The sequence below is a fragment of the Plecotus auritus genome, assembly GCF_963455305.1.
Source record: "Plecotus auritus genome assembly, chromosome: 4".
Taxonomy (NCBI): Eukaryota; Metazoa; Chordata; class Mammalia; order Chiroptera; family Vespertilionidae; genus Plecotus; species Plecotus auritus.
In genome coordinates, this window is record NC_137775.1 from 70,413,266 (window position 1) to 70,437,628 (window position 24,363).

Below are 24,363 nucleotides of genomic sequence, written 5' to 3' on the forward strand. Positions count from 1 at the left end.
TATAATAGAAGTGTCAACCAAATTCACGATCGACGACAGATTGAAACACACGCGTGAGATTGGCGCCAGCGAGAGCTTTCTATGTATCATGCATGCGTGAGTCAACTTAGCCTTTTATATGTATAGAATAAACTTGCTTAATTAGACCTGCTTTCTGATGTGGCTAAACTTTTCCAGCCCCGTGAAGCACCCCAACTTCTCTTTCAGGTAAATGTCAGCAAATAGCAGTAAATACCAACATGAAGCAGATTATTATTGTAGATCACTCAGGGAGAACAAAGGGTAAAATATTTAACTGTAGCAGTGTTTGACTATATTCTGCACAGTGAGAAAACCTGAAGTTATTTTCAAGTTCCACCATTTCTTACTTCTTTTCAGTTGGGTCAAGTTTCTAAACTTTCTAAATCTCTGTTTTCCAGCTAATGAAAAGAAAATAGGATCCTACTGAGTCTCCTATCTGCCTAACTCCAGGAGTTCTGTGAGGATCAAATGAAATGAGGCACATAAACATTTGGTTAAAGTGTAAAATATTTGCACCTGGGTATAAAGCAAGTAGTGTTCCTGGGCTGAAGAAACTCCAAGGAGACTAATTGCTAGGGAGAGGAAGCCGGGTGTTGCTATGTGATGTCATTACTGTGGGCTGCATTTTGCGCCATGGGGTCTTGGTAGCGTTGGCTGTGATTTGGTGGGTTGTTGCTCCAGGGTGGTGGCAGGGCCTATGTCCCACTTGGGGGAAGCCGAGTGTTGGTTTGTTGGTGCCAGGTCCGTGGTGCCATTTATTTTTAAATGGCCAGTGCGTGTCATGGCAGCTCCTGTGTTGAGCATCTGCCCCCAGGTGGTCAGTGCGCGTCATAGCTACTGGTCAGAAAGACACTTAGCCTTTTATATATATAGATTCCCTTTTCCTTTCAGAGGAGTAATGGCTATACTTGTACTACTGCAAGTTGGGTCTAACTTTGCCAAATGTTCTTTACAGGCACTTTTGGGATGATTCTACCAGTTCTGTTAAGAGAGCAAGAAGTGCCAGTAACAAGTTTAAAAAGGCAAAAATCTCTATCTATTAAATTTGGTAAAACCTTTAAGTATACAGTTAAAATTTCAAAATAAACAACTGGAACCAACCAATTTGTTAGAATCATATTTAATTAGGTCTATAAGTTGTTGGGCTCAAAATATTAATATAAAAGAAATATCACATTCACAGATAAACATTAAAGAAACATCTCATTTGAAATAAGAAGGAAGAAAGAATCTATAAACATATCAGTTCTTACATCTGGTGATAGCTGTTTTGTGTAGTTAATACCAAAGACCACACTTTCAAGAGTTGGAATCACAGAATCTCTGTTTTGTGCTGGTGCATTTCTATTTAACCAAGTAGTCTTCACAGGTCGAGGAAAGCTGGAAGAATAAGTACATTATGGTCACAATAGTCTACTTGAAAGATAAGTTAAATATTTAAAAAGAAAAGTCTTACAGGAATAGAATAAAAAGCAAGGGTTTTGCAAGTTTATGATTTCTAAATATTCCAAAGTAATTTTGCTTTAGTAATTTGAATTATTATGAAAAGACACAATGAATATATATTTTTAAAAAATAAGATGAGATGCTTGAGATTACTTCTTTATAACTGGGCTTCAGGGAGCCTCAAAGGATCCCAAAGATAAAACAATGGGATCCAGAGTAGCTAAATGACAAATGAGGGTCAAGCTTTAATTTGGAAATAATGATCTGTCAGAACTGGTTACCAACTTTATAAAGTTAACACTTAATCAAATATGGACACTATATAGAGAAGTAGAGAGCGCCCACATTAAATGTAGGGAAATTACTAAATTTATTTGTTGCCTCTATTTCTCAAAAAAAGATATTTTCTTTCTTCACTAAAAGGCTATGAACTCTATTAAGATATTCTTTATATGTGCTTCAGGGCACCATCTCAACCATCCTATCTAATAAAAGAGCAATATGCAAATTAACCATCACTCCGCTACACCCACAAGCCAATCAGGAGCGAATATGCAAATAAACCCAACCAAGATGGCTACAGCCACAGAGAGCAGGAGGGAGGCTTGGGTTACTCTGGCAATGGAGGAAGCCAAGCTTTCCGCCTACCCTTGCCGGCCTAGGCCTCCACTCAAGGCTACAAAGTTTCAATGATAGAAGATACATAAACCCAAACAGAAATGGCGGCAGCCACAGAGCTGGAAAGAGCAGGAGGCTAGGGTTGCCCCCAGTGATGGAGGAAGCCAAGCTTCTGCAGCCCTCTCCGGCCCAGGCCTCTGCTTAAGGATACAAAGTTTCAATTATAGAAGATACATAAATCCCAATAGAAATGGCTGCCACCGTGGAACAAGCAGAAGGCTTGGCTCTGCTCCAGGCTACAAAGTTTCACTTGTAGAAGATAAATAAACCCCCGATACCAGGGCCTCCGCTTGGGTCACCAGGGGGCGTGGCCGGCCTGCAAACCACCACAGGCCCCTCGCCCAGGCCGCCCCACATCCCAAGGGAACCCCTACCCTGATCCGGGACACCTTTCAGGGCAAACCACCTGGCCCCCACACATGCACCAGGCCTCTATCCAATCTAATGAAAGAGTAATACGCAAACTGACCATCACTCCCAACACACAAGATGGATGCCCCCATGTGGTCAAAGATCCTGCCCCCATGTGGACACAAGAAGGTCGCCACAAGATGGCCAGCAGGGGAGGGCAATTGGGAGGGGCCAGGCCTGCAAGGGAGGGCAGTTGTGGGCAATCAAGCCTGCAGGGGAGGGCAGTTCGGAGTGACCTGGCCGGCAGAGCAGGGAAGTTGGGGGTGACTGGGTCTGCAGAGAAGGGCAGTTGCGGGGGACTCAGGCCTGCAGGGGAGAGCAGTTGGGGGGTACCAGGCCTGCAGGGGAGGGCAGTTAGGGGTGACCAGGCCTGCAGGGGAGGGCAGTTAGGGGTGACGAGGCCTGCAGGGGAAGGCAGTTAGGGGCAAACAGGCTGGCAGGGGAGCAATTAGGCATCAATCAGGCTGGCAGGGGAGTGGTTAGGGGGTGATCAGGCTGGCAGGCAGAAGCACTTAGGGGCAATCAGGAAGGCAGGCAGGCAGGCAAGCAGTTGGGAGCCAGCAGTCCTGGATTGTGAGAGGGATGTCCGACTGCCCGTTTAGGTGGGATCGGGCCTAAACGGGCAGTTGGACATCCCTCGAGGGGTCCCAGATTGGAGAGGGTGCAGGCTGGGCTGAGGGACACAAACCCACCGTGCACGAATTTCGTGCACCAGGCCTCTAGTATATTATATGAACCACTGTTGCTAGTATTAACATTACATTTCATATATAAAATTCTATAGAATAAGAAGTCTATCCTGTTTGAAAGTTTAAAAATCATACACAATATTATTTGAGATAAAGTACTGGCTAATCATACACAGGCCAAAGCATATGGACTATTTGGCAATGTGAAAAAAGGGAAAAGACAGGAAAGTAAATCAGTTTTGCCATAAGCTGAGAATAGCCTTCATCTGCAAAATCAAAATCCCCAGTAAAGAAGGGAGCAAGTCAATGGTAAATTCCACTTGCTACGATGCGTTTTTGAGAATTGAGTTATAAACGTTGTACTTAAAAGAATCTATAATAATAAAAGCATAATATGCTAATTAGAACGGGGGAAGCCAGGGCTGCAAGGGAAGCCCGGGTCCCAGGTGCCAGAGGGAAGCTGGTGCTGGCAGCCAGGGGTAAGGAAGGCCTACTCTTGCACAAATTTCGTGCATCGGGCCTCTAGTTCATATATAACAAACAGGTTATGTAAAAAACAAGCAAATAAAGAAATCTTAACCCCACTTAATTTTACATAACTGATTGAATGGCTATAGTTGGTTTGATCATAGAAATTGTTTTAACGAAAAGGATAATATTATAAATTAAATTTTTTTCTTTTTGTTTCAAGAATAAAAAATTTACCTATAATAAAACTTCAGGAAAAACTTGTCGAAGCATAAATAATGAGGAATGTTACCCTTAACATGACCCCTATACCAGCACACCAACAGCAAAAAGCTGTCCCTTACCCTCTCCTTGCTTCCCTTCTCCAGCCTCATGTACAGGCAAAGAAAGGCAGGGAAAGATGTTGCTTCTTTCAGGGCAAAATTCTAGCAGCAAGAGAGGGATATCAGGGCCCATGGCAGCTAGGTAAAGAACAGAACCTCAGATGTTGCAGGCCCCTCATTTTCTTTCCCAGTTACTAACCAGAGCCAACACTTAATCCTCTTGGCTTCTGATTCTGAGCCAAAAATGTCTTCTCCTTCCAGCAAACAGTCTCTAGGAGATGAGCTGTCCCTTTCTCCTACTAGTCTGTGGCAAAAACTGCTGCATTACAAGAGGAAGCACACATTTAACTCACTAGGATTAGTATGAATATTGCTACTCTATGTATTCAGGGCCTTAGAAAGCAACATTAATAACCTGAGCTAACCTCTATGAACTATATATTTTTCAGAAGAAAAACTAAGCCAGTGCTATAAAGAAAAAGGAATGGTAGATTTAGTTTAGTTAGGGATTCTTATTGAAAATACAAAAATAAGAGATTCATAAAACTACAGGAATGTATTTCATAAACAAATACACTTTCATCATTATAACCTAATATGCAATTCATATAAAAGTAGTATTACATACTACTTATTTCAAAGTTATATGTCAAAAACCACTTTCTTGTCAGAAAGTTTCATTCAGTTATCATATTACATATTAATTAATTCAATCAAAATCTAAAAATTTTTGAGAAAGTTTATGATAAAATAATATATAATAGAACATGGTTCTATTTACAGAAAAGCAATCAAGAAAAAAACACTCAAAGGCTTATAAGGTAAGACAAAGATGGCCAAACATTAGTTACTTATTAGAGAACTAGATCTTACTAGAGAATAAGGAAGGCAAAGCAAGTCATCAAACAGATCTCTTCCTGGCCCTCTGCTCTAAAAGAGATTATGGGAAAACACAATGGAAGAGGTTCTCACTTAAGTTTTTAAAACAATGTAAAGATATGCCACAGGAGGCTCTTACTTGTGGGCAATATGTTAAATTGTGGAGGTCTTCTGCAAATTCTGAGGATAATTCTACAAAATTACCTACTCAGTGTTCTGACAAATTAGTCTAATATCATAACCTTTAAGCATCATCCCTAATATCAGTTGTTGGAATCAGATTTAGGTCAGAAATTATAAAGTAGACAATTTAAAAATCCAATCAATTTGGAGTCTTTTCATATATTACTGATTTGAAAAGTGTCCATGAATTGCCCATTACCATAAGGAAAATGTTTTATTATAAAAATGAGAGCTTGAATTGTATTCTTACATTAATAAAAGAAAATGTATCTCCCCAGGGTAGTGGGCAGAAAAAAATAATTTCTCTAATGCATTTATTATGATCCAGAATTTTATGCACTTTTAAGCTAAAGTGATATACATAAAATAATTTTAAAAGATTTAGTCAAGATGTATTAAAATTGATTAATGACTTAGAAAACAAGAATTACTGTATTGTATAGATTTAAGAAGATAAAATTAGTCCATCCAGACAACAGACAAACAAAAAATCTAAGAAAAAATTAACATACTTTTCCAGAGGGTGAATAATTACAGTGTAGCACTGCATGAAAACATAAATTCAGACTAAACAATATTGTATGGTTATTTCCAGACTGCATTATTTTTCTTGGTCAGTTTATCTGACAATGACTGCTACATATTTCTGTAACACCAAGTTATCAATCAAACGTTCCCATGCTCTTCAATTTTATTAATTCGATATTTTAGTATAAAATGAAAGTATTTATTAAATAACTATGAATTAGAAATTCCTTAGTTCTTCATTTATCTTTATCAAAGTATCTGTTTTCACTATAAAAATTAAAGATATTACATTAATAAAGACCAGGTATTGGGTTAAATTTACCTTATTAGTGGCTGGTGTAGTGCAACCAAGGATGCATGGACTGTAACAGACACAACAGAAAGGTGGAAATAATCAAACATAACATTAACATGATGATGAAGACCTCTATGGATGTTAAAGTGCAGCTTCAATGTTCGGCTACTTATTAGTTGCAAGGCATTCAGATCATCTGCCCTAGAAAAAGCAACATATGTGCATATAAGTATAGAATATTTCCTAAAGGCTAATATTCTGTAAAGCTGTTTAAACTATTCAAACATTTAGTTACTTAATTATTTTTTAAAAACTGATAATGTAAATAATTTTTAAAGCATCATGTTTACATTAGACAGCAATATAAAATCTTGTCTGATTTCACTACCTGAAGCTCATGGCACAAAGGAGTAGGCCTAACCACTGGGGAAAGGTTGAATTCTAAGAAGTAAATGAGGAATCTAATATTAACAGGTAATAGTCATGAGTAACTATGGATTTTTAATTGTTTTGTTTGCCTACTTACGAATAATCTCCATCTGTAAAGTGCAGATCCAAGGATAACAGAAAACCCATTTCCTCAAGAGTTTCTTCAATCTGAAGAAAAATTATAATACAAAATACTTTTAAAATATTTATAGAAAGTTATAAATATGCCTTGAGGCTTTATAAAAAAGTTACCTAAATATATATAAAGAGATATTTACCTTTTTTTCATCCAACAACATTTTAACTTTGAAGATCATAACATCATTTAAAACAACCTCCTCATTTTTATATAGAATTTGAAATGTTTTACTGCAAATCAGAGAATCATGAACTGAAGCTGGAAAGGCTAAAGACATACCTAAGACAAATAAGATACATAAGTGACAGGTAAAGGACAAAATATACTACAAGTAAATTAAAACTTTTACTTTAAAACACTGTAAACTTGATTATATTACTCCAATGCCAATATCATTTTATTTAGCAATATTAAAACATTTCTGATAATTTATTCATTTCTAAGATAAAAAATGATAAATAAGTACATTATAACCATTATTAAGTTGTACAATTATCTTCAACCAAGAAGGTAATATGGAAATCACAAAGTAGATATTTTAAAAGTAAAAAATTGATATGTATACCACAAAAGAAAGCAAATTAGTTTTTCATAGCTTGCATAATAAAGAATTTGGTTTGCTTTTGTCCTGGTTGCTAGGAAGTAACCTCTAAACCTTAGAATAAAGAATCTGGCTGGGGAAAATGGGAGATACTAGGTATCTGTAATACTACCAACCATAAAAAATATACTTAAAAAAATAAATAAAACAAAACAATGACAAAAAGGAATCTGGCTGGTCATTGTCCCTGATTTCTGGAAGATGATCTCTGAATCCTTGGAATTTCCCAGTGATAGAAGTGTCTCTGTTATTCATAGTGGGCCCTGAGAGTTTATGTTAATGAGGTGATTCAAGGTGGGCCCCTGGATAGTTTATGCTAACGAGATTCAGGATGGGAGTTGGCCCCACCAGTAAGACCAACCACATGATTAGAGAGCTGGGACTTTGAGCCACATGATGTAAATCCAACCTCCAGGGGAAGGGAAGGGGGCTTGAGATGATGATTCAATCAACCATGCCTGTGTAATAAAACACAAATAAAAACTTTGGACATTAAAGTTTGGGTGAGCTTCCCAGGTTGGCAATATTCTATATTTTGTAACATATCAATATTCTGGGAGGGTAATGCATCCTGACTCCATGGGGAGAGAATAACAGAAGCCTCACAAATCTAGGTTCCTCCCAGATCTTGCCTTATGCATTTCTTCTTTAGGTTCTAATTTTATCCTTTTGCTATATAATAAAACTGTAAGACAAGTAGAATGCTTTCCTGAGTTATATGACTTATTCTAGTGAATTGTCAAACTGGCAGGGGTAATACAGGAACCAAAATTTATAGCCAGCTGGTCAGAAGTGAGGGTAGTTTGTGGAATCCTAAACTTGCAGCTGGTGTCTGAAGTGAGAGCAATCTCAAAGACCATGTCCTTAGCCTATCAAGTTTGGTCTGCCCTCTGAGTTGTTGGTACCAAGTCACTCCAGCAGGCCACCTGCTGTCTTATTTCTCTATCCTCAGATATAACATGATATGAGGATCCATCAAAGAAACTGGAGATGTTTAAGCCACAGATAAAGCCAGATGGGCATCTCTATGGGTCAGCAAGCCCAGAGTGGGATATCAGGGTCCAACTGGAATAGGAGGAGGGTGATCTGTTCACACAGGGTGGTAGTCTGATGTTTGAGCCTGTGCCTGGTGAGAAGAGCAGCCTGTAGTGAAGTGTCAGAACCTGAGCAGGGTGAGGAGGGCAATCTAGGTGAAGGGGTGACTTAGAGTGAGGTATTGGTAGCCATGCTAGATGAGGAGGGCAACTGTATGGGAAGGTACCTAAGGCTGGAGAGCTGGAGTTCAAATTAAATAAGGAAGGTGTCCTTGTAGAGAGGCATCATGGTGTAGGGTGTAGGAGTCCAAAAGACCAAAAGAGAAGACAAAACTTTCATATGGGGGAGAGGGTGAGTGTGGGCAGCCTGACACTGATTGAGCCCAAGTAAGGTAAGGAGGGTATCCATATAGGGGAGTCACCTGACAGGTGCTGAAGCCCAAGTAGCCCATGACAGAGAGGGAATAGTTACAAGGGACTGGCACATATAAGGGACTGATTAAATAAGAAAATATATTAAGGATGCGTAAATATACACGTGTACATACATGCACTCACTAGCTGTGTCCACTTAAAGGGCCTAGGATCAGGACAGCCCCAAATATTGATTTTTAGATACTATTATCCACGAAAAGGAATCAAGGCTTTTGAAGAAATGGCTGACTCCAGAGCTGGGGCACCAATAGGATGAAAAAAGCCTGGGCCATCTTTTTATATCAGAAAGTAAGAAAGTGCTAAAAGAATGAGAGGACACATAAAAAAATACATAAATGCCTCCATATAATTCTGTAAATTACATCTGCACTGAGTGTTACAAAGAAGGGCAGCTATAGCATCTTATAATATGAGAATGAACCTGGTCTGTGGAGTCAGGAAAGCTTTTGTTGACAATATAGCATTTGAGTTGAAATACCATGAAAAAGTATTAGTCAAATAAAGATGGAAAGAAAGAGCATTTCAGGAAGAAGGAACTGAAACTTATTGAAGGCAAAGCTCATGTCTCATATTTCTTACTTCATATATTATGAACATGGTCAGCACTAGTGGAGAAAATGGAACCCGTGTACACTGTTGATGAGAATGTAAAATGGTGTACCTGCTATTGAAAATAATATGGAGGTTCCTCAAAAAACTAAAAATAGGACTACCATTGATCCAGCAATCCCACCTCTGGAAAATAGGATCTCAAAGACATATATGCATTCCCATGTTCATTACAGCAATATCACAGTAGCCAAGAGATAGAAACAACCTAAATGTCCATTAATGGATGAATAAAGAAAATGAGGTATAGGATGAAATATTTTCAGTCTTAAAAAAGAAAGAAATCCTGTCATAGAATACAACATGAATGAACTGTGAGGACTGATGCTACACGAAATAGACCAGTCAAATACAGAATGATTCTACTTGTACTGAGTTTATCTAAAATAGTCAAACTCATTGAAACAGAAAGTAGAATGGTGGTTGCTAGGGGCTGAGAGGAGGAGGAAATGAGAAATTGCTTTGTATGGTATAGAGTTTCAGTCACACAAGATAAAAAAATTCTAGTGACCTTCTGTATAATAATGTGCATATAGTTAACAACACTGTACTGTACCCTTAAACATTTCTTAAAAGGGCAAATTTCATGTTATGTTTTTTTGTTTTGTGTTAGCCACAAAAGAAAAGAAAAGAAAAAAAATGAATGTTTTACTCTGGAGTGTTAATACCCCAGGGCAGTGGTTGGCAAACTCATTATTCAACAGAGCCAAATATCAACAGTACAACGATTGAAATTTCTTTTGAGAGCCAAATTTTTTAAACTTAAACTTCTTCTAACGCCACTTCTTCAAAATAGACTCACCCAGGCCATGGTATTTTGTGGAAGAGCCACACTCAAGGGGCCAAAGAGCCGCATGTGGCTCTTGAGCCGCGGTTTGCCGACCACTGCCCCCAGGGCAATCATATCTAATAAAGAGGGAATATGCTAATTGACCATCACTCCATCACAAAGATGGCTGTACCCACAGCTGAGGCCAAGTTCCCATAAGGAGCCTTAACAAGCAATCAGCAGGGACCTGAGGCTATGCCCTCCCCCGCCCCTGTGGGGCTTGAGAGGGGACCTCAGGCCACATCCCACACCCGGCAGAGCTTGACAGGGGACCTCAAAGTGTGCTTCCCATCCTGGTGCTGGGCTAGGGGACCTCAGGCTGCTCTCCCCGTCCCAGCACCAGGCCAGGGGACCCCCTGCACGGCCAGAGGTCCCCGTCAAGCCTGCACCCCCTGCCTGGCTGGGCTTGACGGGGACCTCTGGCCGTGCCCCCCACCCAGTGGGGCTTGACGGGGAACCTGAGGCTGAGCCCCCCCACACACACCTGGCGGGGCTTGATGGGTAACCTCAGGCATGCCCCCCACCCAGCAGGGCTTGACAGGGGATCTCAGGCCGTGTCCCCCACCTGGCAGGGCTTGAAGGAGGACCTCAAGGCACGCCCCCCCACCCCCCCGCCCCATTCTGGGCTGGGGGACCTCAGGCCATGCCCCCTGTCCTGGCGCACAGGCCAGGGGACCTGAGGCTATCCCCCTGCCTGGCAGGGCTTGACAAGGGTGGGACTGGCTGGGTCTGGATCTAGCCCAATGGGGGGGGGGGGGGCAGGGAGAGGCCCGGGTCTGGGTCTCACGCGATTTTGAGATGCATGTGGGTGAGCGGGGACTTGACTCTGGGTCCCGTGGTGAGCCCCAGACTCTGACAGGAGGAAGGTTTTCATATACATTTTACAAATTTTCTTTCATCTCTGAAACTTATATTATAGAGAAAGGGCAAATAGCAATATTGAAGTATTTCCTCTAATTAACCACCTTTTAATGTGCATGAATTTCATGCACCGGGTCACTAGTATCCTATAAAATAAAATCCTAATATACTAAGTGTCAAACCGTTCATTTGACCATTCGACCAGTTGCTATGATGCGCACCGACTGGTAGGTTAGCTTGCCACTGGGGTCTGGCTGACCAGGACTGGGCGAGATGGGCTGGACATACCTTGGAGCCCTCCTGCGCTCCCTCCCGGCCCCTGATAGTGCACCGGTGGGGTCCCTTGGCCGGGTCTGCGCCCTCTTGCAATCTGGGACCCCTCTGGGGATGTTGGAGAGTTGGTTTCGGCCCGATCCCCAAAGGCAAGGCCAAGGGACCCCACCAGTACACAAATCCATGCACCAGAAAAGCCCTGAGGTTTCTGTCCTAAGGTAAATAACAATCTTCCTGACATTCTGTATTTGGGCCTGAGTGCCTAACTATACCACAGCTTACCCAATTACAAACCTTTATCCCTGTTTTCAGGCTCACTTTCACTTCCCCTCATCTGTTATACCTGCCTAAAATTCCTGGAAAGTGTTCCAGAAGGTAGTTTAGCTCCCACTTGTGTTTTCTGTCCTTCAAAAATTTATTGAATTATTTGTTACTCCTTTTTGTGCTTTTATATTGCGATTACTAAAGAGTATTGGAAACAAAAAAACCCCAAGCGTATGTGATGCTCAGTTTGTCTTGAGTCTGAAGCCCTCTTTGCTTTTAATATTTACTAGATGTTACTCTGCCTATGAGCTTAGGAACCACATATATCTTTTTCATTGCTTTAATTTAAGAGTAAGCACTATGTTTTATACATAATAGGGACTCAGCAATTATTTACTGAATAAATGAACTTTCATCTAACTTCTTAATTTATTGTCCTATTTCCTTGTTGAAATGACTCTATTTTCACTCTGGATCTCAGTTATCTGCTAACCCAAATATCAGATCTACAACTTTAGTGACTTGTGATATAGACCTGTAAATACTTACATTTAGTCATAATTTACATTTTATTCCTCTTTCAGCATTTTGTTTGGTTAAACAGCTAGCATTGGTATCTCTTACTTTGTAAACAAATGAGCATTCATCTATATATAAAAAGCTAGCAACCGGAACGCTGTAACAACCAGAAAGACTGGTCGCTATGACGCCCACTGTGGCCAGCGAACCAGCCCAATCCTCCAGCCAACCTCCTGCAGCCCCTCCCTCCGGCCGGCCCCACCCCCGATGGACCCCCACCAGCCAGGATTGGCCTGCAGCCCCTACCCCGCCCCGTGGGCCCCACTGCAGATCAGCCCCTGATCAGGAGAGGGCCGGCCGGCCAACCACCCACGGCCCCTCCCCCAGGCCACTGTCCCCCAATCACCCCTAAATGGGGTGGGACTTGCTGGCCCACCACCCACAGCCCCTCCCCACAGCTAGCCCAAACCCCAATCAGCTCCCACCACCCCGATTGGCCTGCAGCCCTCCCCTCAGCCAGCTCTGCCCCTGATCAGCCCTCCCCAAACCAATCGGAGGTGGGGCTGGCTGGCCAACCTCCCATGGCCCCTGACCCCTGATTGGCCCCCCCACCCACCCCATTTGCCCCTAGCCCCTCCCCCCAGCCAGCCGGCCCTGATCAGCCCTGATTGGGGCAGGCTGGCCAGCCAGCCAACCTCCTGCCTTCTCCTCCTCCCGACAGGCCCAGCCCTGATCTGCCCTGATTGGGGCAGGGCCCATTGGACTCCACCCATGCATGATTTCGTGCACTGGGCCTCTAGTTCAATCATAATTTATTAAGCCTCTAAAATACCAGGAGCTTTGAGATATGAACATAAATAAAAATACGATTTCTTTTTAGAGTTCCTAATCTAGTTCGAATGGAAACATACAAGCAAATAATTGCAGTACAATGTGCTAATCTCTTAACTTCCTATTTCAGAGACTAAAGCAAATGGCAATGTAATTATCATTATCCCTTAAGCCAAGTAAATAGATAACTAATGACAGTGACAAAGGAAGCTGCTGACCATAGAGAAAGCAAAATGAAGGCTTATAATAGCAAATAAACTCTACTTTCATTATCTATGCAAAGTTTATTGAAATATCTAACTTTATGGTAAGTTTTCTATTCACAGTTGTTGAGATTATTCAGTTACTAATAACAGTGATATAATAATATGAATGGTCTCTAGCTATATATTTCTTTAAACTTTCCTCATCCTATAAAAGCATTCTGATTTAATGATTTTTGATGTCTGATTGCTTTAGAATTCCAAATTCTAAGGGGAAAAAATTAGAAAGTGCTATGGAAATACAGTAGAGGAAACTTCTAATTACCTATGAGAGTTAATCTACAGCTTAACAATGAAGAGATGAAGAAGAGAGAATGCATACAAATAATGAGGTAATTTAGAACCCATCACATTTGAGAAATCGGTAGTGGTTCTATAGAATCCACAGGAAGAATGCTGGGAAATACAGACATGTAGAATAGGGTAAAATAATGAAAAATCTTAACAAGTCAGCAAAACTACCACAACATTTCAGTGGCTCTCAAAGAAAGGGCCTGAAAAGTTGGTTGCTAGACAAAGCTTATGGGGACAACTAATAGGGGAGAAAGAGATAGTTCTTCTAGTAGCACTTCAGAATATTTAAAGCTTTATCGTAAGTGGCCAATTAACTACTGCCAAGGCAAAGCAACTGGACACCAATCCTTTCTTAGTTTGGTAACTAGTCCTTATTTTCAACCTTACTTTTTTCATATTAATTTTTTAAACTGCTAAAACCTGTATAAGAGCACTAGGTAGTGGTAGGTAGGAAGAAGAATGTAAAACACATACACACACAAAGAATTTTATCCATACAGATGATTTTAGAAAAACCCTAGTCAAATACAAATAACTAAAATGTCTTTTTTGTTCAATAAGGGTTGATTTCCTATTAGTCCAAATGCTTATCTAATTGTGAACTTATATAAAAGTAGAGAATATATATGTGTGTGTGTGTGTGTGTGTGTGTGTGTGTGTGTGTGTGTGTGTATATATAGTAATAAGACCTTCCTCACACATTGTTTGAATTTTTGTGAAATTTCCCTTTCTCCTCATAAATAGTCTCAAATCAGAACTAGACATTTTCCCAAAGACATCAAAGTAGTCAACAGACACACAAAAAGATGTTCAATATCAGTAATCATCAGAGAAATGCAAATCAAAACCACAATGAGATATCACTTCACACCTGTTAGAATAGCTTTCATCAATAAGAGACAAAAGGTGATGTACTGATGATGATGTGGTGAAAAGGGAACCCTTATACACTTTCAGTGAAAATGTAAATTGGTCTAACCACTATGAAAAACAATATGGAGATTCCTCAAAAAATTAAAAATAGATATACTGTATAATCCATCAGTTCCACTTTTGGATATATAATCAAAAGAAAGGAAAACAGAGTTTTGAATAGATATATGCACTCTCATGTTTACTGCAGCATTATTCACGACAGACAGGATATGAAAACAACCTAAAGCTCTTCAACAAATGAATGTATAAAAAGGTATGATATGTATTTACAATGGAATATTACTCAGCCATGAGAAAGAAGTATATCCTGCCATCTAACAACATGGATTGAGCCTGAACACATTATGCTAAGTGAGATAAGTCAAATAGAGAAAGACAAATAGTATATATCACTTATGTAGAATCTAAAAAAGTCAAACTCATAAAAAAACAGAGAGTAAAATGGTAGTTACCAAGGGATGGGTATAAGACTGATGTTGTTTAAGGGTAGGTACAAACCTTCATTGAGTAGTAAATAAGCCATAGAGATCTAATGCACAGTGTAATGTATATAGCCAACAATAGTTTACTATAGCCCTAACTGGTTTGGCTCAGTGGATAGAGCATTGGCCTACAGACTGAGGGGCCCCAGGTTTGATTCCGGTCAAGGGCTCGATGCCTGGGTTGCGGGCTCAATCCCCCCAGTGGGGGGGGGGGGGGTGCAGGAGGCAGCCAATCAATGATTCTCTCTCATCAATGATATTTCTCTCTCTTCCTCTCTGAAATAAATAAAAAAATATTAAAAAATAGTTTACTATAATTATGTAATGTGAAAAATTACAAAGGCAATCATATTACACTATATAAGTGTATCAAACATGTTGTACACCTTAAATTTATACATAGCTAGTGGGTGGCAAAACAAAATGTGAAACTAGTTATGTCCAAATTCAAACACTTTCTATAGATTAAGCCAGTTTTATAAGCACAGAAATGTAATTCCAGGTACCTAGATTTCCTTGGTAAGCTATAAATTCAGGGATCTTTTGTAGGTCTCTGCCTCCTTTCTTGCTCTTAGTGATCATTGTTCATGGTTCTTATATCAAAAACAGTTTTAATGATTTAAAAAAATTTTAAATTTACTTATTAACATGCGATATAATCCTATGTACTTAATCACTATGCTACATAATTGAAATTATATAAATCATAGGAAAAACATAAAATTAATTTCACTGTAAGTTTTAGCTCTTTACAACAGTAAATGGTTCACAAATTATAGTAAACTAGTGGCCTGGTGCACAAAATTCGTTCATGTGGGGGCGGGGTGTTCCTCAGCCCGGCCTGCACCCTCTCACAATCCGGGACTGTTGGCTCCAGCCGCTCACGGGCCTGCCTGCCTGCCTGATTGCCCCTAACCACTCTGCCTGCTGGCCTGCTCACCCCCAACTGCCTCCAGCCGCCGGACTGCTCACCCCTAAATGACCCCTGCCAGCCTGCTAACCCCTAACTGCTCCCCGTGCTAGCCTGCTCACCCCCAACTGCCCCCCCCCCGCAGGCCTGCTCGCCCCCACCTCCCCTCCCCACTGGCCTGCTCACCCCCAACTGCCCCCCTGCTGGCCTGCTCACTCCAAACTGCCCCCCGCTGCCTGATCACCTCCAACTGACCCCTGCTGATGGCCTGCTCACCCCCAACTGGCCCCCCTGCTGGTCTGCTTACCCCAACGGCCCCGCCCCCCACCAGCCTGATCACCCACAACTGCCATCCCATCCTGGCCTGACCACCCCCCAGCGACCAAAGCTCCCAGCCCCTCCATTTTTTCTTTTTTCTTTTTTTCAGCGCCTCCTTGAGCGGAGGCCAGGGCCAGCCAGGGCGGGTGGGAAGCTTGGCTTCCTCCATTGCCGAGGCAACCCAAGCCTCCTGCTCACTCCAGCTCTGTGGCCGCTGCCATCTTGGTTAGGTTAATTTGCATACTCACTCCTGATTGGCTTGTGGGCGTGGCTTGTGGGCGTAGCAGAGGCACCGTCAATTAGCATGTTTCTCTTTTATTAGTGTAGATGAGCCAAAACTTGACTGCTTCCCAGTCTTTCTTATTTCACCAGAAGCCCAATAATAATATTTTACATGTATACAACCCTTTACAATTTGCTAAGAACTTTTACTTATTTCCATACTTTATTTAACTTATTTCGACAACCTTGTAAGGTAGGAAACACATCTCACAGATGAGAAACTGAAGCTCACAAATGTTAAGCGAGTTTTCCAAGGTAATATAAAAGCTAGAATCCTGATTCCAAGTCACTACTTTATTAACTACAACAGAGCCTCATCTTTGAATCTACAACTTCTAAAATATCAAAGATCTATATATCACAGGTAACCCAGATCAATACCAAAATGGTAACTAGATTTGTCTTGTCTTGCCAGAAACTTATGATCCTCTTTCTGTATGCTGGATAGCATTTCAATTTTATAAACCTTTTACCCTGTTGTGTTACTATAAAAATGTAAATGTTGTTACTTATTTCAACATTTGGAACCAACCCATAGAAAAAGCACATAAGATTTAACTACTAAACAGAATATGAATGTTAGCAACCTTGATAATATAAAACAAAATATATCTAACAGGTTGGGAGGTAGAGAAAAAGAGAAAATTTGAATAAAAACACAAGATTGCATATCTCCTTATTTAATAAGAGGCCTGTCATATTTGATGAAATAAGGTATGAAGCCTTAAGTATATTATTTGAAGGTGTAGTAATGGTTAAAGAAAGATATGGGAATCACGGTGTATCTCTTCTTAAAAGTGGGTGGGGGAATAGTGTAAGTGAAATAAATTGTTATTTATCATAACAAGAACTGAAAATGTCTATATAGAGTAAACAATTAGGACTAGAGAAACAGTAAAAAGTGGATGCATCTAGAGAATGAGCTATGGTTTTCACTACAAATCTTTCTGGACTAATAGATCTTTTAATTATTTGCCTGTATTATTTGCATAAAATTTTTTTCAAAGAAATATATGGATATTAAAAAGCAAATAAAATAATATACATTTCTTTTTTAAAAATACTATCACTATTAGAAATGGATATTTGAAATTTTTGTTGAAATTGTACACAGTCCTCTAAAATTTTAAGCTGGGGCCTAGAACTAGAATGACTTCTCTGTTGCAGAAGTCTCTGAATGTATTCTTACTAATAAATTTCAACAGCCAAATACTCATTGTCTTTCATGACTGATGTTACTACAGAGGACAGCTACTTCCTGACCCAAACCTCTCACTGTCAGCATAATCTCATACTGGAAATAATTTAAATATATTAAGATAAGCCATATAATACCATCTAATTCCTCCTGCATCTAACCTGCCTTACTGTGACTCACAGAAAAAATCATTATTTTTTCAGTTCTTCTTGAACATTTTCCATAAATATGCACAAGGTGTAGGAATTATGATACAATAGTGCTAGAAAGATAAGGTCTTGAAATAAAAGTATAAATCAAAGTTAGAAGAAAAACAGGGTATGCTTATATGTGGAATCTAAAACAAAACAAAACAGGAACAGACTCAGATACAGAGAACAAACTGGTGGCTGCAGGGGGGATGGGCAAAAGAAGTGCAGGAGATTAGGAGGTATAAACTTACAATTATAAAATAAGTCATGGGAATGTAATGTACAGCATAGGGAATATAGTCAATAATATTGTAATAACTTTGTATGGTGATTAAAGGTGAGTAAACTTTATCTTGGTGGTCATTTCATAATGTACATAAATACTAAATCAATGTCATATACCTGAAACTTATAATATTATATGTCAATTATACTTCAAAAAAGAAAATTGAGGTATGTATAAAAAGTATAATGAAAATCCAAGCTACAATAATTTAATTAAAATGTATGCAACCTCTTAACATTTTTCTGGAATGATGGTATAAAAATACACATACATAGAAATAATATTTCCAGGAGAGAAACTAAGATGGCGGCATAGGTAAACACCGGAACTTGCTGCCGCGCACAACCACTTCAAAATTACAACTAAAAGACAAAACAGACATCATCCAGAACCACAGGAGGGCTAGCTAAGTGGAAATTCTACAACTAGAAGGGAAGAGAAAAGCACACTGAGACTCAGAGGAGCTGCAGAAGTCAAGTCCAGAGGTACTGAGGTGCATGCGAGCGGAGAGGGCTGGCAACTGAGTACGTGGCTGGCTTTTTCAATCCGCAGGGAGACACAAGCTCACAACTGCTCTGAACTCCAGTTCCGGGTGAGACTCTGGGGACCCAGACTCATACAGCGAGAAACTGGACTGCCTGGCAGCAGGTGGAACTCGAGGGCAGCTTTCTCTCAAAGGTGCTTGCAGCGATTACGGAGGGACACTGAGACCAAGGGGCCTCTTAGGGCAGGGCTGACGGGAAGCCATTGCTGTTTGCTCCACCCTGAGACTCCACCCCATCCAAGCTGTGTGCAGAGGCTTTTGCAAATGAATGGCCTGGTCCTTTGAATTCTAAACTTACCTAACAAACTGCAGCTGAGTCAGAAAGACCCAGAACATCCAAAAGAAGGCACAGGCCCCACAGCAGCTTGCATTGCTTCACAGCTGGGCCTCATGTGGGCACTTCCAAAACCCAAACAAAGAAGAGGAATCTGCAGATCTCTCCATAGCTCCTGTTGAGTGGCCTCAGGCACAGGCTAAATTAGCACCTCCTTGGAGATCCAAGAGCCAGGGTACCCAGGGGTCAGAGTAGGACCATCCAGATTACAACTCCTCAGATCCATAAGGGACATAGTGAGGGGGCAGACTAAGTGAGCACCAAAGCCCCACTGAAGCAAGTCTTGCCCCATAAGGGTGTCTCCAGCAGAGAAGTTCTCCCATCGTAGACACAGCTGATCCTCACAGCCAATTGGCCTGGAGGTCAATTCCTCCCAGTGATATCAACAACAATCAAGGCTTAACTACAATAAGACTGCACACACAGCCCACAAAGGGGTGCACCTCAGGTAATTGGGGAGGCTGAGCCACTGGGCCCGATAGGACACCTAGCACACAAAGCCACTCCATAAACTCAGGGAAGCAGCCAAAATGCGGAGACAAAGAAACACATCACAAATGAAAGAAATGGAGGAAAGCAAACAACTGGACATAGAGTTCAAAACCACGGTTATAACGTTTTTCAAGAATTTTCTAGAAAAGGCTGATAAATTTAGTGAGACCCTCGAGGATATGAAAAAGGACCAACTAGAAATTAAGCATATACTGACTGAAATTAAAAATAATATACAGCTGAAACCGGTTTGGCTCAGTGGATAGAGCGTCAGCCTGTGGACTGAGGGGTCCCGGGTTCGATTCCGGTCAAGGGCATGTACCTTGGTTGCGGGCACATCCCCAGTAGGGGGTGTGCAGGAGGCAGCTGATCGATGTTTCTCTCTCATCGATGTTTCTAGCTCTCTATCCCTCTCCCTTCCTCTCTGTAAAATATCAATAAAAAAAATATTTTTTTAAAAAAATAATATACAGAGATCCAACAGCAGACTAGAGGATCGCAAGAATCAAGTCAAAGATTTGAAATACAAAGAAGCAAAAAACACCCAACCGAAAAAGCAAAAAGCAAAAAGAATCCAAAAATATGAAGATAGTGTAAGGAGCCTCTGGGACAACTTCTAGCATACCAACATCCGAATTATGGGGGTGCCAGAAGAAGAGAGAGAGCAAAATATTGAAAACCTATTTGAAGAAATAATGACTGAAAACTTCCACCACCTGGTGAAAGAAATAGACTTACAAGTCCAGGAAGCGCACAGAACCCCATACAAGAGGAATCCAGAGGACCACAACAAGACACATCATAATTAAAATGCCAAGAGCAAAAGACAAAGAGAGAATATTAAAAGCAGCAAGAGAAAAACAGTTACCTACAAGGGAGCACCCAAACGACTGTCAGCTGATTTCTCAACAGAAACTATGCAGGCCAGACGGGAGTGGCAAGAAATATTCAGTGATGAACAGCAAGAACCTACAACCAAGATTACTCTACCCAGCAAAGCTATCATTTAGAATTGAAGGTCAGATAAAGAGTTTCACAGACAAGAAAAACTAAAGGAGTTCATCACCACCAAACCAAGATTATATGAAATGCTGAAGGGTATTCTTTAAAAAGAGGAAGAAAAAGAAAAAGGTAAAGATAAAAATTAAGAGCAACAAAGTGACAACCAATACATATCTAACAACAAGTGAATCTAAAAATCAAGTCAATAAAAAATCTGATGAACAGAATAAACTGGTGAATATAATAAAATCAGGGGCATAGAAAGGGAGTGGACTGAGAATTCTCGGGGGGAAGAGAGCGTGAAGGGTGCGGGAAGAAATTGGACAAAAATCTTACACCTATGGATGAGGACAGTGGCGGCGGGGTAAGGGCATGGGGTGGGGTGGGGGAATCAGGTGGAGGGGGAGCTATGGGGGGGGGGAAAGAGGGACATCTGTAATAATCTGAACAATAAAAGATTTATTTTAAAAAAATAAAGACTAGTGTGTGACATAAGCAATTTATTTTTAAAAGATACTTCCTTTTTACACTCTAGTAAACTATCAGATCATTGACATTTCAGTCAATAAAATATAGTTGATAATATCAGAAACTGGAAACTGAATTGGTAACAACAATGACTTAATCTGGATTTATATAATTAATAAAAACCAAAATCACAGTGCCCAGGAAATGTACTTAAAAAAAAAAAAGATACTTTATTTGAGTATTTCTGAAAAACTATGTGTCATAATGTCAAAATAACACTGCTTTGTAAATGACACTAATTACATGTAATATTTCTGCCATACAAATAATCTAGAAATATCTCAAACAACCCAATCTAACATTTGACTGAACCTTGAAGAAACAGAAAAATCTAAACAGAACAATAATGAGTTTAAATATTAAATCAATAATAAAAACATCTTCCACCAAAGAGAAGTCCAGGAGCAGATGGCTTCACTGGTGAATGCTACCAAACACTTAAAGAAGAATTAATACCAATCCATCTCAAACTCTTTAAAACACTGATTAAAGGAATAGTTGCAATCTCATTTTACAGGGCCAGCATTACCCTGATATGTAAGCCAGATAAAGACACAACAAGAAAAGCAAACTACATGCCAATATCCTTAATAAACACTGATGCAAAAATTTAATGAAATACTAGCAAATGCAAGAGCACATTAAAAGAATCATACACTGTGATCAAGTGGGATTTACTCCTGAGATACAAGGATAGGTTTACATATGCAAATCAATGAACATGACATAGCCCTGGTTCATGTGGCTCAGTTGGTTGGGCATTGTCCCATGCACTTAAGGGTTGCCAATTAGATTCCTGGTCAGGGCACATGCCTGGGTTATGGACTCAATCCCTGTTTCGGGTCATGCAGGAGGCAGCTGATCAATGTTTCACTCTCACATATATGTTTCTCTCTCTCTCTTCCCTTGCCTCTCTCTAAAAAACAAACAAAACAAAACAAAAACAATGAAAATATATTAAACAAAGAAATACTTGTGTTGGGGGCATGTGTTAAAAATATACATATATACCACATAAACAAAACAAAGAATAAAAATCATTTTGTCATCTCAATAGATACAGAAAAAGTATTTGATAATATTCAGCATACTTTTAAAAAAATGTTTTTTAAAGTTGATTTTAGAGAGAGGAAGGGAAAGGGAGAAAAAGAAACATCGGTGAGAGAGAGAAACATGGATCGGCTGTCTGCTGCATGCCCCCCACTGGGGATCAAGCCCAGAATCCAGGTATGAGCTCTGACGTGGAATCAAACTGGTGACACTGTGGTGTATGGCACACTGCTCAACCAACTGAGTCACACTGATGAGGGCTCAACATACCTTGATGATAAAAACTCTCAATAAGTTAGGTATAGAAGAAATATACTTCAACATAATAGAGGCCATATATGGCAGATCCTTAGCTAACATCATGCTCAACAGTGAAAAGCTGAAAGCGCTCTTCTAAAGCAGGGGTGGGGAACATAAGGCCTGAGAAATCATTTGGTCTGGACCTGCCTTCAAGGCAATAGGGGTGAGTTGAGTGTTTGACCAAATATAGCAGGCTAATTTTAAGTTGATAATTTTGTATGGCCTGTGAATAATATTATAAATATCCAAATGGCCCTTGGCAGCAAAAAGGTTCCCCACCCCTGTTCTAAAATTAGGAACAAGATAAGAATACCAAGTTTCACCACTTCTATGCAACTTAGCACTGGAAGTCCTTGGCAATAAAAAGAAATTAGAAGTATCTAATATGCAAGAAAGAAGTCAAGACTGTCACTATTTGAAGATGACATAATCTTATATATTGAAAACCCTAAAGATTCCACCAAAAAACTGTTAGACCTAATTAACAAATTCAGTAAAATTGCAGGATACTAACTCAACATACAAAGACCAGCTGCAATTCTATACACTTAACAACGACATACTCAAAAGAGAAATTAAGAAAGCAATCACATTTACAACAGATCCAAAAACAATAAAATATTATAAATAAATCTTATCTAACCAAAGAGATGGAAGACCTTTATACTGAAAACCGTAAGATACTAATGAAAGAAACTGAATAAGATACAAATAAATGGGCCAGACAGCATGGCTCAGTGGTTAAGCATCCACCTATGAACCAGTAGGTCACAGTTCGATTCCCGATCAGGGCACAGAGAAGAATCAATAATGAATGCATAAATAAGTGGAACAACAAACTGGTGTTTCTCTCTCTCTCTCTCTCTCTCTCAAATAAATAAATAAATAAATAAATAAATAAATAAATAAAACCACACACAGGGTAAAAAGCTCCTTGACACTGGTCTTGACATTGATCTTGGCAATGATTATTTGGATTGGACACCAAAAACAAAGGCAAAAATTAAACAAATAGGACTACATCAAACTAAAAAACTTATACACAGCAAAGGATAACATCAACAAAATTAAAAGGCAACCTACCTGCGCTGGGCGTGGAGGCCATGGGGGCATAGGCTACCAAGGAGACAGAACTGAACCTCACATCACCCTGCTTGGCCCCGGAGGATGACTGGTTAGCCAGAGATGGGTAAGATTCCTCAGGGAAGGAACAACCTAAGACAGGCACAGTCGCAGAGGGGCCATCAGGAGAGAACTTGGGGGTCAACAGAGGTGGGGCACAGACCCTCACCCCTCCAACCTTGCAGGGTCCTGAACCCTCACCCCGTCTGAGGGAGGTCTCCTGCCCCCATGGCTGCTTTGCTTCCCATGCCCAGCTCAGATCGGGACACAGGTGACAGACAGTGACTTGGCCCAGCTCAGATTGGGACCCAAGTAACAGACAGAGACTTGGCCGACAGCAGCTGCCCTATATCTAAATCCAGCCTAGCACCAGGAATGCTCAGGGCCCACTCAAGAATGCAAATAATCCTTTCCACTAATATTTACAGGGTAAACTAAGATTGTTGGTAGAGTATTAAATTTGACAGTAAAATAATAATCAAGTTTTCAGATTAATTTAAATAGGCTAATTGAAATAAGTGAATATTCAAGAAAATTTAATTGTACTGGACAAAAAGCTGTTCCTAAAGTAGTAACTAAAATTTCTATTGGTAGTTCATCTCATGGTAAAATTCCTGAACATGCAATGAAACTAAAGCAGTCATATTTTTGTGCAAAAAATTAAAATTTAAAGTTATCAAGACTGCATTATAAAAGTTACAAAAGCCTCCATTAATCAAAAAAAGGGGGGGATAGTAGGGTAATATCATGTAAGGAAAAATATCCTATAAGTAAATTACATCTAGAAAATTTTTACTTTACAAAATTAATTTTCATTTGTAATGCTAACAGCAAGACACCCATGAAAAACACACATGATGTCTAAATAAGACAAAGGAAAATCTTTTGGGCAAAAATAAAAAGGATCCCAAATCAATTATATAGAAAAGATTTCTTTATTAACTTTTGGTCGAGAATATGTTTGTATATTTTCAGAAAACAACTCCAAGACCATGTGGATTCCTGCAACAGAGAGGAATTGACAGGTCTGCTCCAACCACGAAGACAAGAGGAGAAACAGTCCAGAGATAGAAGATGCTGACGACG

The 24,363-nt window shown here is 40.1% G+C and overlaps 1 protein-coding gene across 5 annotated transcripts in view; it reads right to left on the bottom strand.

Annotated features, from left to right (window-relative positions):
• Positions 1 to 24,363, bottom strand: part of FAM135A (family with sequence similarity 135 member A) — a 108,490-nt gene that overhangs the window by 59,774 nt on the left and 24,353 nt on the right. For all 5 annotated transcript variants that reach the window (XM_080665320.1, XM_080665319.1, XM_080665317.1 and 2 more), the window contains 4 exons: positions 6,629 to 6,768; positions 6,448 to 6,518; positions 5,949 to 6,122; positions 1,275 to 1,401 (listed from right to left, as the gene is read on the bottom strand). In XM_080665320.1, coding sequence (XP_080521446.1) covers positions 1,275 to 1,401; positions 5,949 to 6,122; positions 6,448 to 6,518; positions 6,629 to 6,768 — 512 coding nt within the window. The remainder of the gene's footprint in view (positions 1 to 1,274; positions 1,402 to 5,948; positions 6,123 to 6,447; positions 6,519 to 6,628; positions 6,769 to 24,363) is intronic.